This window comes from Bubalus kerabau, chromosome 3 (assembly GCF_029407905.1).
Source record: "Bubalus kerabau isolate K-KA32 ecotype Philippines breed swamp buffalo chromosome 3, PCC_UOA_SB_1v2, whole genome shotgun sequence".
NCBI classification, from domain to species: Eukaryota; Metazoa; Chordata; class Mammalia; order Artiodactyla; family Bovidae; genus Bubalus; species Bubalus kerabau.
In genome coordinates, this window is record NC_073626.1 from 78556047 (window position 1) to 78568745 (window position 12699).

Sequence of the window (12699 nt, forward strand, 5' to 3'; positions counted from 1 at the left end):
ACTGGAAATAATACACCCACCACAAATACTAAGATGAAAAAGACTGACAAGCAGAAAGGTTGGAGAACATGTGCAGCGATTGGAAATCCCCATGGTTGCAGGTATGTAAATGGTACAATCCTTTGGAAAAAAGGTCTGGCAGTTTTTTATGAAACTATACACCTAATCAAGGACCCAATGATTTCATACTTAGATGTTGACTCAAGATGAATAAAGACATGTGTTTACACACACACGTACAATTTGTATAAGAATGTTCATGGTAGCTTTATTCATAATATCAAAAAAAAAAAAAAATTGTAAACAGCCCAGGTATCCATCAACAGTAAAGTGGAAAAAAAGACAATACTCAGCAATGAAAAGAAATGAACCACTGATACAGGCAACATGAATTAATCTTAAAAACATGCTAAGTGAAAGAAGCATACTTTGTATGATTTCATTTATATGAAGTTTTAGAACAGGCAAATTTAATCTGTGAGGCAAAATAATCAGAACAGTAGTTTTATCTGAGAGGTAGGTGGGGACTGCCTCGGTAGGGGCATGAGGAGACTCTCTGGCATGATTGTACTGTTCTAAATTTTGAATAGGGTTTGGGTTACACGAGGTATACGGATTTGTGAAAAAAATCAGCAAATTTATATACATTTGTGTGTAATGTTGCATGTAAATATACACTGAAAAAATTAAAAACTAAACTATAATAAACAATATTTATATAATAAATATAAATGAAGTATTAGGGGGATGTATACTGATGTCTGCAATTTATTTAAAGAAAGTGAAAGTGAAGCCCGGTCATGTCCGACTCTCTGAGACCCCATGGATTGCAGCCTAAGAGGCTCCTCTGTTCATGGGATTTTCCAGGCAAGAATACTGGAGTGGGTTGCCATTTCCTTCTCCAGGAGATATTCCTGACCCAGAGATCAAACCCGGGTCTCCCGCATTGCAGACAGATGCTTTACCGTCTGAGCCACCAGGGAAGTCACAATTTATTTTAAATGCACCATAAAAATAACATGGATGGATAAGTAATAAAACATGTAGAATAAAATGAATAATCCATGTGGTTGGTTATTTGGGTATTTACTATAAAATTCTGTCAATTTTGTTATATGTTTGAACATTTTTATAATAAAATGATGGGGGAAGATTCCCAGGTCTTATCTTCCTATTATATACCCTTGGCCTGGAATAAATTATTCTTTTCATAGGATAGAAACTCTATAGAAACTTAGGGACCAGAAATTAGCTCCTGCATACTTTCTGGGACTCTAAAAGGTAAGTCATACATGTAAACATTTTAAGAAAGGTAAGAAAATATAATAATTATTGAAAAGGAAGCCAAGTTACATTAACGAGTAATTACCAATACTGGTGTTTATTATTACCACAAAATCAGATGAGAGGATTACTTTTTGTATTTTTAAAAACACTGACTTTTTTCAACCATTGCAGGAAGAGCTATCTGTTATGTCAAGTTATATATATGAATTTCCTAAAGGAAAACAACCCTGACTATTCATTGGAGGGACTGATGCTGAAGCTTGGCCACCTGATGCAAAGAGCTGACTCATCAGAAAAGACCCTGATGCTGGGAAACATTGAAGGCAGGAAGAGAAGGGGATGACAGAGGACGAGATAGTTGGATGGCATCACTGACTGAATGGACATGAGTTTGAGCAAGCCCTGGAAGATGGTGCAGGACAGGGAAACCTGGAGTGCTGCAATCCATGGGGTCGCAAAGAATCAGACATGACTGAGTATCTGAACAATATATGAATAGGCCAATGTGACCAACTTTGCCCAGAATTTGGGTATCTAATCATCATTTTAAAAAAGACTTTTGAGCGTTTTCCTATATACCTAATATTATCATTGTTAATATGCTATATATGGGATAAAATAACATTCTTTGCCTGTGGAGAGCTTTAGAGGAAATCTGGCGTAAGGTTGCATCAAACAAATCTGAATGCATTTCCCATCTCTGCAGGACCTTGGGCAAATTAACTTCTGTGAGCCTCAGTTTCCTCATTTGTAACATGAGGAAGGATAATATAGGTCATACCTCATATGGTTAATCTGAATCTTAAGCGAGACACTTCATTTTACATGTATCACGGTGACTGATAGAAAGTGAAAGTCCCTCAGTCATGTCTGACTCTTTGGGACCCCACGGACTGTACAGTTCATGGAACTCTCCAGGCCAGAATATTGGAGTGGGTAGCCTTTCCCTTCTCCAGGGATCTTCCCAACCGAGGGAGAGAATCCAGGTCTCCCGCATTGCAGGTGGATTCTTTACCAGCTGACCCACAAGGGAAGCCCGACTGACAGAAAACACTCAGTAAATATGTTATCATTAAGAATAACGTATCACAAGAAACAAAACATTCAGCTGATGGAAAATGTAGAATACCTTAATTTGTTTAAACAGAGCGGTATCATCTTAAGATAGTTCTCAGATGCCTTTGTGAACAGATGAGTTTCTATCACTTCCTCAAAAGAAGGCACTGACTTAAGCAAAGGGGAAACTCAACAAACCTCTTTTTAAAAAAAATCTGATAGGACTGAAGTCTTAAGACATCCTTTTCTGAAATACTTCTGGAAATGGAGAGCAGGCTTTCTGCTTTTACATAGCACCGCGCCTGCTTTAAAACCTACACACTGGTTTTTCTTTTCTCTGATTTTTTTAATCTATTTCCTCTTATTGGACTTGTTTTTGAAGATATAAATTCACTGGACAGGACTGTTTAGATATAGCTCATGTTTTAGTTGGAAGGTTGGGGCAATGTTCTAGCACATTATAACTATCCAACTTCTTTGTAATCACAACTGTATCTCCAAAATACTCTGAAAGCTTCAAATATTAAATAGTAGTACTACTATGTATGCTATTGAGAATGGATTTTTCAACTAGTACATATAAAATGATCAGAATTTAATAGATGAAGATAGTTTTATTATCTTGCTCATGAGGTAATCACTTCTACTTTCCCAAATGATTATACACAGGAGCAGATTCAGCAAGATTTATTTTTAGCCAACATATAAATACTTACCCCTATTCCAAAATGTTGGCAATCTTCTTTTCTATTGCACAAATGACGCTTTTAAGTTTGCTCCCTTTATTTCTTTTAAATTTATGGACTCTTTTACTAATATCTTGACTTTTTGAATAGCTAACACCTTTCTCTCAGCAGCTCTGTTGAGCACAATAAGCTTAAAATTTATCTGCAAACTTCAAGGGCAGGGCAGAATTCACATTATTCTTAACATACCAAGCCAAAACTGAAGGAAGAACTGGATAATTTTAATATAAATCATCCAAGCTAAAATCCCATATTTTAACTTTACATTTGAATCAGCAATGATTTTTACTGCTGTTTTCTCCCCTTCTATTTTTACCACTTTTTTTTTTTTTTTTTTTTTTGAGTCTGAATCAGAGAATGTGCTAAACATGTGGCTTGCAGGCAGCTGGATTTCTCAAGTAGGAAGCACAAAGGAACATTTTCTCCCTTTACTTGGGTTGCTTTTATTTACCATTCTTAAGAATGATTATCTGAGTTCAAGAATCATATTTCCATTGGTTCTAACAAAGAAGAAAAAAAATACTCATTTCACAATTAAGAGAGAACCAAAAGCTTTTTCTAGCTGTCAGTCAGTTTTCAAACTAATAATAACTCCTAGGACTTTATCCATTCTTCCCACAGGGAGCAGAGCTGGTATAACCTGGGAATCTTACTGCTTAGGTGTAAAAATATTGCCTAAGCAGAACTGGCAGATTCACCAAATAAATAGAACGGTGAAATGAGTACAATATTCTTAGATGTATTAACAGCTAAACAGGCTATGTATGAGAAAAAAAAATCACTTAAAGCTTGCTTGAAATCTTTTAGATTAGTCTAACAGAAACACAAAAAACCAATGGGAACATCAAAGAGAAAAAAAACATGGAAAAGTCAACTTCTGCTACTATATATAATATCAAACACGTATACATATATATATATATTTTAAAAACCATGATGACACAGTTTTGTTTCCAAGTATGCTTTCATATTATAGATCTCATCTTCCATCCTTCAAATCTGGTTGGCAGGATACAGGATCTCCTTCTGTATGTTTTGTATCCTTCTGTCTATTCCTCCTAGTTTCACCAAAATTCCATGCCATCCTTTAATAGCCATGCAAAACACCCCCTAATCAATGACCTCCAAATAATTAGAATTAACTTTCCTTCTCTGACCTTTAGTATTTTATATTTGCATCACCACCCACCTAAAAAACTGCAAAATGCTAGGCTTCTTGGGATGTTATTGTAAAAACCTTTATATAAAGTGAAGTCCTCACCACCTTGTATGGCCAGAGTTTAAAAAAGAAGTCACAATTGTCTGAAGTCAACACAAGACCTTTTCTGGAAAACACTGGAGAATATACTATGCAGATGATAAAAAAGAGGACTGGCCATGGCTCCTGGGGTGTTTGGCTAGAAGTCTCATAAGTTACATCTCAAAATTTAAAATTATTGTGATCTGTTTTACTCCTTTTGTCTGTGGTTTCTTCTTCTTCCCCAGGGTCACATACCATTTGGTAAACATAGCAGCTGAAGACCCTGCTGGGCTTCTGCTCTATGTGGAGCACCAAGTCTCTGTCAAAGTAGACTTCATGGCTGTATGTCTGCAATGAAAACACAGGCAAATGGGACTTCCTCTTCACATACCATGTTCAATACTGTTTCATTAAGACTTCACAGCATCTTTAGAGATGCTCAAATATATACTTGAAGGCAAAATAGTTGCCAGAAATAGTTTATTTTTCATTATTTATGGATATGCAGATGATTTATGAGAAAAGCGTTACAGAAAATATTAAGAATGAAGAGTTCTGGACTTAAGTGTCTGAACACCCAGATTTTATTGTCAACATTGCTACTGTGACTATGGGCAAGTTGCTAAATCTTTCACATTCTCCACTGACAAAACAATGATTGGATAAAGTAACATCTACTGTTCCTTACAACTCTTATATTCCATATTACTCAAAAGAGACAAATGCTTCCAAGAGTGCTTGAAAACTCTACATGATCAGAAGTCTCTATTAAGTAACTCTGGGGATTCAATACAGAAAACAGAATTTTTATTTTTCAAAACATTACCAAACTTGTAAAATGGGAGAAAATCAGACTGTGGTCAGACAGCATGTCTCAGGAGAAAACATGAAGCTTTTATCTTTAAGACCATTGGTAAGCAGGCATCCTCTACTTTCTAGGGGAGAAAGGCTAAAGAACTCATTTTGTCATGTGTGTAGGAAAATCTCTTTCACATGGTCATTGCTATAGGTGAACCTGGACTGATATGAACACAGTGACATCCCAATAAAAGTCACCTATAAAGAAAACTCACAACTTTGTATTCTGCAGACTCTACTCACCACATCCCACGACTCCATGAGTGGAATACTTTTAAGTAAAGTTCCATATTCATTACAGTGGAAATCCAGGTGAGCTTTTCCTTCAGCATCTATTTGAGTAACAGCTACCACAGAAAGCAAATCCAACTCATCTTCATAGTCGACAATTTTGAAAGTCTTAGGGAACAGAAGACAAGGTAAAATAAAAGAGGGGCAAAATCCAGTTTTGATTATTTCTACAGTTGTGGCTTAACTATTCTAACATTATAAAACTATGTAGAAAGAAAAAGAATGGGTGGGAGCATAGGTAGAAATGTATCTCCAAAGGCTGAGCTGATTTACCACACCCTCACACCTTCTTCCTCTGGGCCATGAACACTGACAAACACATCTAAGTCTAGCAAGTGAAACATAAGGCAAAAGTCACAATCATCAGAATATAACTCAATAATTTTCTTAGAAGAGATTTCCCTAGGAAGTGTGCACATCAACACAACAAACAAATAAGCTAATAATTGTTTTCTCAAATTATTTTGGTCCTATGAACACTCTACAAGCAAAATCTCATGAATAATTTCAGTAAGAAAAGAGAGGATGATGGGGATGCCCTGGTTCAAACAGCTTGCACAATTCTACTGACTAAGGTTGCATGGAGCTTCCTGACCTCTATCCCAGGGCAAGTTCATGCTAGTTTCGTTTATTATTTGTGGCTAAAGTCATACCTCTTGTTCTGGGTCATCATCCAGAATGCTAAAACTTCTTTTTACCACCCGTCCAGAAGCTGTAACAGTGGGTAGGTTTTCATTCTATCACATGGAGAGAAATAAAAAGCTATGACAAGTACCATTATATGTAGTCGATGGCAAGACTAAACAAATTTGTTAAAACTAACCAATCCTTCTCCAACATCCATAAGTCTTTCCTCAGTTGAGAAAATTCTGAATCAGGTTCCAGATCCTCCAATTAGTAAAAATACTTTATTATAATAAAATCTCTAAAGAATAAAATACCAAAATAGGCAAAAATAAACACAGAGGTTATAGATTTAGTATGTGGCTTGCCCTTCTGATTTCTGCCTTAGTATAGCACAGCAAATAAAACAGTGGATCTGCTTTTTTCTCTGCATGATTTTCTTCATGTTCTTAATTTGTATGCTAAAGAAAAAGAATCATTTGGAATTAAAGAATGGTGTGTGATTTTTTAACCCAATTTACCCTAGGTTTGCACAATTAATTAAACCTAGAGGTCAATAACTTATCCAAAAAATTTAAAGAGAAACCCAGAAAGGAAACAGAAATAAGCAAAAGATAAAGTCAATATAATTGACTCTTTTCAAATCTCATAGGTACGTGGGGCTGAGACTGGCTACTCATACAGACAAAATGAACAGACTTCTACAGGACTGTGCTGTTCTTTCCAGCCACACTAAAAGGCAAACACATTTGCACATTATATTCTCCTATAGACAGTGATATACAAAGGATTTTAAAGTACTGCTGACTTACTTTGTTCTTCTCTCTGTTGGCCAAAATGACAAAATCTTCAGAGATCTGATGCTGGGCACTATTATTTTCTACTTCACTTAATTTTAAAATTCTGAAAAGGTGAAAAGGATTCTAAGAACCTAAGACATCAACACAGCATCAAAGTGTCAAAGCTGATCTACTGAAAAGAAACTGAACAAATGAAACTTATACTAACAATCCTGAGTCAGTTCTCTTCTCCTCATTACTCCAAAATATTAATATCTGATAACTCAAGTGTCTACAACTTTCTTCAAATTTAGAGATTTTATTAAACCAAAAAAACCACTGGACTTGTGGCGACAGGTGCCACTGAAGCAGCTTGCTGAGGCTTCCACTAGCTTCCATGCTGAAAGTCATTCTAAAGAACGTCCTCTCTGCATCCTGCAGTAGGTCTTTAATGTTTCAGCTTTAACAGTGGCATTATAGTAGATGCTTACATTTTTATTTCTGAAGATAGAATTAGTTATCAATGAACAACACTAAACGTTAAATATAATATAGACTGCATTAGCAACTTAGTCTAAGTTTTCATGATAGAGTAATATTTTAAAACTGCAAATGACTTAATACTTTTTTTGTCTTAGCATTATATTTAAAGACTTGGGTTTTCTGAGTGTAAATGGCCTCACAGATCAAGCTTGTTAAGCAAGTGAAAATAAAATAATTTTCTCACCACCCACACAAATCTTTTCACAGCATTAACAAGCATCAAAAGCACAATGTCCTCAAATCTTAGAGTCTCAAGTGCAAGTGAAGAGAGAGCAGGGAGGAGCAGCCCCTGTGGCCAAGGAGAGCTGAAGGCCTTCGAGTTTTGCCGGAGACAAATCAGATTATATTTAAACGTCTTAATTAGTTATCTTAATTAGTGCCGATATTTAAAAGTGCCTATCTTTTAAAACCTGGCAAAAGGACAACACTCTTTGTGAAACTTATTTTCTTAAACTCAAACTAATATAAAAGATGGGTGGTAACAAACAGGAAGAGTAAGATTTACTGAAGCTGAACTATACTTTTTATGACATTCTGTTAATAGTAATCTTTTTTCATTAAGTTCCTTCATCCTCCTATAAACTGACCCAGAGTGGACTAATTATCATGAGGCATACAAAATAAAGAATATAGATATTGCCCTTCTTATTCAATAGATACTCAAGTGAGCACCTACTCTGCACTAAGACCTGTGCTCCATGCCAGAGTTACAGGTGTAAGACAGACCCTTTCCCTGTTACGGAGTTCATGATTCCAAAGCAAGATGTTTAAACAGAAAGCCAAACAAATAATTAGTTTAAATTTCTGTAAGTACTATAGAAGACTACATAGTGGACACAGTGAAAATATGATGGGGGAGCTAATCTAATGAAGGGTACCAGGGAAGGGCTCTTTGAAAAAGGGACATTTAAAGGGCCATAAAAGATGAACAGAAATTAGGCAGATAAGGGAAGCAGACTCCAAGCAGAGTGAACAGGTCTTCAGCTTTCTGAAAAGACAGCACGACTGAAGTAAACTGAGTGGGAGGAATCTTTCAGATTGGCTCACTATGTTGGTCTTTTATCTTAAGTGCAACAGAAAGCCATAAAAAGGCTAAAGCAGAATTCACATGGTTCGGTTTCTGTGTTTGTTACTATTTCTAAAAATCACTCTAGCTGCTAAGAAGAAAACAGACTTAAAAGAGTAAAAAGTAGATTGATTCTTGGCGTCTGGTGAGAAGGCTATTATTACAGTCTAGGCTGGGGATGACAGCGGTCTAGCTAAGGTGGCGACAGTGGCCAAGGATAGAAAGAGGCAGATTGAAGAAACGTTAGCAAAATAAATGTTAGCAGCAAAATAAACTGGATTGATGGGATATACGGGGCGTGTGTGTGTGTGTGAGAGAGAGAGAGAGAGAGAAGAGTATACAGGCAAATGCAACTGAGTGTTTAAGTACATGTAAACTGATGAAAAACAAGAAGGCAAGAAAGTGTTAAGAATGAGTCCAGACTTATGACATCAGCTCAGATGAGAGGTTTAGGCAAACATAAAACTTTTTTGGAGTTTTGGTGTATACATGATCTTTGAAGCCAAGGGAATAAACAGAAGAATCAAGCAGAAAGGGAACAAAAAAGAGGGGCAAGAGGGTCTAATCCTGAGGACATCTAGCAATTAAAGTCTGGGTTAGAAGAGGAAGAACATGAAAGGATATTAAGAAAGATCAGAGAGGGAGGGAAATATTCAGGAGCACCGTGGTGTCAGGGAAGCTAAATGCAGAGTGTTTTGATTATATGAAAGATGTGCGTAAACTAAATAAAATAAGGTTTACTTCAAACAACCTGCTACTTCTCCAGTAGTAAGACTGTCTTTTAGAACAAAGATAAATCATCTCTCATTAATCTTGGAGAAATGAATTAAGACCTGATGTGAAGGAACCAATCTGTGATCTCCTTTCCTTCATATGTCATCCCTTATCCATCAAAGAACTTACCCAAATGTAGTATTTATAGACAGTAAGGACAAGGTTGAAAGTATAAAGTAACATTTTCTAGATGGCATTCTCTGAGGAAGCACCCTACAAGCAGCTAATGATTCCCACAGTTGGCTCAGTAGTTAGCTAGCAAAAATAAAGTTGCCAATAAATACTACCAAAAGCTACTTTTAACTTTAAAGTAACTAAGGAAAATACTCACTTGACCTGATTTGGGCCAACATGTATTATTCTGCCAGAAGCATCAGGGTGGAAGTAGATCCAATCAGATTCTAAAGAACAACATTCCATTTCTTGGATCCCATTTTTTGCCTGAAGTTGGGACAAAATATTGAAAATAAAAATTAAAGGAAAATAAAATAATCCACAACATTTAAATACAGAAATTTCACAGGTGTACCATGCACCATGCCTCACAAATAATAACTTAAGTTACCATATTTCAAGCATCTAATTTGTGTCTGGCACTGGATTACATGTTTTCTACTCGTTATTTCTTTTGATCTCAGCAATTCTTGAAGCATATATTGCTATCCTCATCGTATGCATGAGGAAACCAATGCACAAAGAAGAAAAATCATTTGCATAATGTTCTGCACCTACTATTAATAAACAGCAGATTAGCCTTCAAGGTACATGCATTTTCCCTTGTTTAACTGTCATAATTATGTACTTGCAGTCTCCCACAACTTTATCCCTTTCCTATCCTCAACAGATTGTCAATCAGAAGAGTAGACAGCACAAAAATAAACATGCAATGAAACAGGTTGGACAGTCTCCTGCAAAAGTCAGATATTAAACTAATGCTAAGGAAATGGTCTACTACCACCTAGCACTTAAGGTAAGTAGAGAGATTTATTTCATACTAGTATATTTAAACATTAAAATAAAGAAAACGATACTGCCATATGGATCACATATGTAACAAATGTTTTATGTTACACACAGGAGCACTGGGGACTAATACCATCATGGATACATTAACTTTACTGGCTTTATCCAAGTCATTCAATTTCTCCAATGTAAAATGAAACAACACCTTCTTTTTTATTAGATACTCAAAGCTTTCGACAATAAAAGTATTAATTGCACAGCATATACTGACAGGACACCATGTTCAAGGTACGACACCAGCTGTTCATACCTGACATGCACTAAACATAATCTCTATTATCCAGAAGCTCATATTCAAGAATGGAGACAGAAACAGAGTAAGGCCGTGGAGAAAATAAAGTAGTCAAGCCATACACAGGCTATTATCAAGCATCCAAACCAGGTAAGCAGAATTTCAGGAGCTTGAACTCTGCCTTAAAATGAGAAAGTGGCTTGAAAGAAGAGAGAGCACAATCAAAAGCACAGATATGTTTGTCCATATAGCATGCATGTGCAAAAACATGAGTAGCAGACAAAATTAAATTGAGAAGCAGAGTGTCCAGTCATGAGACTGGAGAGGCAGGTGAGGGCTACATCGCAAGTGCTTTGTATGCCATGTTTTTTTAATAATTGGAATTTAGCACATTTTATGTATCAAATTAGCACAGGTATTTTAATTTTTCAAGAACCTAATGATTTCTAAGAGAAATGGTTGTATTATTGCATTTTACATATAAGAACGTCAATGAAATTAAACATCTTGGTCACTTTCACTGCAGGGGGTGTGAGTTTGATCCCTGGTTGTGGAACTAAGATCTTGCCTGTGTTACGCAACGTAGCCAAAAAAAAAAGTTAATGTGTCCATTTTGGCATTATCTCCAAATGCTCCTTCATGTAACATAAAACTTTTTAATGTTTTTTTAAAATAAAACACACACATAAACATGCACACATAACCCATATCTTTCTTTAGTTGACTATTCTCTTTATTATAATATCTAAACACAACATGTTGGCACCCACTCCAGTACTCTTGCCTGGAAAACCCCATGGACGGAGGAGCCTGGTGGGCTGCAGTCCATGAGGTTGCTAAGAGTCGGACACGACTGAGCGACTTCACTTTCACTTTTCAATTTCATGCATTGGAGAAGGAAATGGCAACCCACTCCAGTGTTCTTGCCTGGAGAATCCCAGGGACGGGGGAGCCTGGTGGGCTGCCGTCTATGGGGTTGCACAGAGTCGGACACGACTGAAGCGACTTAGCAGCAGCAAACACAACATGTGAAAGAAACATTCTCTCTCTTTGTGTTAAATACTAGGCAGCATTATTATCAGCTTCTGGAGTTATTATTTGCTCGAATGCTAGTTTAAGGCTCAGTTTAATAGAAAGTTACAGGTCATTTTCTGAATTCTTCAGTTCCCCTGCACATATGTTTTTGGGTTACCAACTTTTCTGACTGACAGGTGCGGAAGTAGCACACATACACATCATTAAGGTAATGTCACTGCAATGAAGTTGTCCAGCAAAGTACTGAAAACTCCCCTGGATTCAGCAATTATTTATGAATATGCTAAAATACAGATCTGACTAAATGTTACAATTAGTAATTATACAAAGAGAGTACCAGATAGGCATGCTTGATGTAGATATTGAAGGCCATTTTATACACACACATAAGAGAATATATTATCAGTTCTTATTTGGGAAGAACATGAACTATGCAGGGTTTGACTGGATAGAAATTTCAACGAAAAAGCAATGTGACAGAGTCCTTAGTGGCTGAAGGATGTCCACTGCTGGGAGGTGAATAACCAAACCACAAACTCGTGGTAAACAGTCCCCAGCATCCACTGGAAAAGTGGATGTCACTGGGCTGGGCCAAACAGGAGGTGCCGCATGTGACAGATTGATGAGAAAACCGAAGGGAAGAATGCTTCGGCAAAAAAAAATCCAAAGATACTATACACAATGTTTCCTGGTGGCCATGATCTAAAGGGAAATAGATAAACAGACCCAAGACTGCAAATCTTTAGGGTGGTGAAAGATGACCATTGACTCTCAAAGCCACTGGGTCCAACAGAGACTGACTGAGAAAGATTCTGGAAGAGAAGGGTGTGGAATAAGCTGAGTCTGTCTCACAAAAAGTTAATTTGGTGTATCAAGAGGTTCCAGAACTAAAGTAAATCAACAATATAAAACAAGGATATATAAACAATATAAACACCCCTCCTCTGTGCACTCCCTCTTCTGCATTCATCTCAACCACTGTACTGAATGGACTGCATTTTATTTAATCTACGTATCTGCTTTGTTTTGAACTTGTGAGAAGGGACTGTCTCCAGCCAAGTCTGGCATATAGTAGGTCCTCAATAATGTTTGCTGCTGCTAAGTCACTTCAGTCGTGTCTGACTCTGTGCAACCCCACAGACGGC

The 12699-nt window shown here is 36.7% G+C and overlaps 1 protein-coding gene and 1 long non-coding RNA gene across 10 annotated transcripts in view; one reads left to right on the forward strand and one right to left on the reverse strand.

The window, feature by feature from the left end:
• The window catches only part of LOC129646305 (uncharacterized), a 14029-nt gene continuing 1330 nt past the window's right edge, over nt 1–12699 (forward strand). Inside the window, exons 1-2 of the long non-coding RNA XR_008711839.1 lie at nt 1–101; nt 10109–10234. This is a non-coding gene — a long non-coding RNA (uncharacterized LOC129646305). The remainder of the gene's footprint in view (nt 102–10108; nt 10235–12699) is intronic.
• The window catches only part of DCAF17 (DDB1 and CUL4 associated factor 17), a 26661-nt gene continuing 17468 nt past the window's right edge, over nt 3507–12699 (reverse strand). For all 9 annotated transcript variants that reach the window (XM_055572249.1, XM_055572250.1, XM_055572244.1 and 6 more), the window contains 5 exons: nt 9596–9705; nt 6915–7005; nt 6132–6215; nt 5431–5586; nt 3507–4677 (listed from right to left, as the gene is read on the reverse strand). In XM_055572249.1, coding sequence (XP_055428224.1) covers nt 4510–4677; nt 5431–5586; nt 6132–6215; nt 6915–7005; nt 9596–9705 — 609 coding nt within the window. In that variant the 3' untranslated portion in view covers nt 3507–4509. The remainder of the gene's footprint in view (nt 4678–5430; nt 5587–6131; nt 6216–6914; nt 7006–9595; nt 9706–12699) is intronic.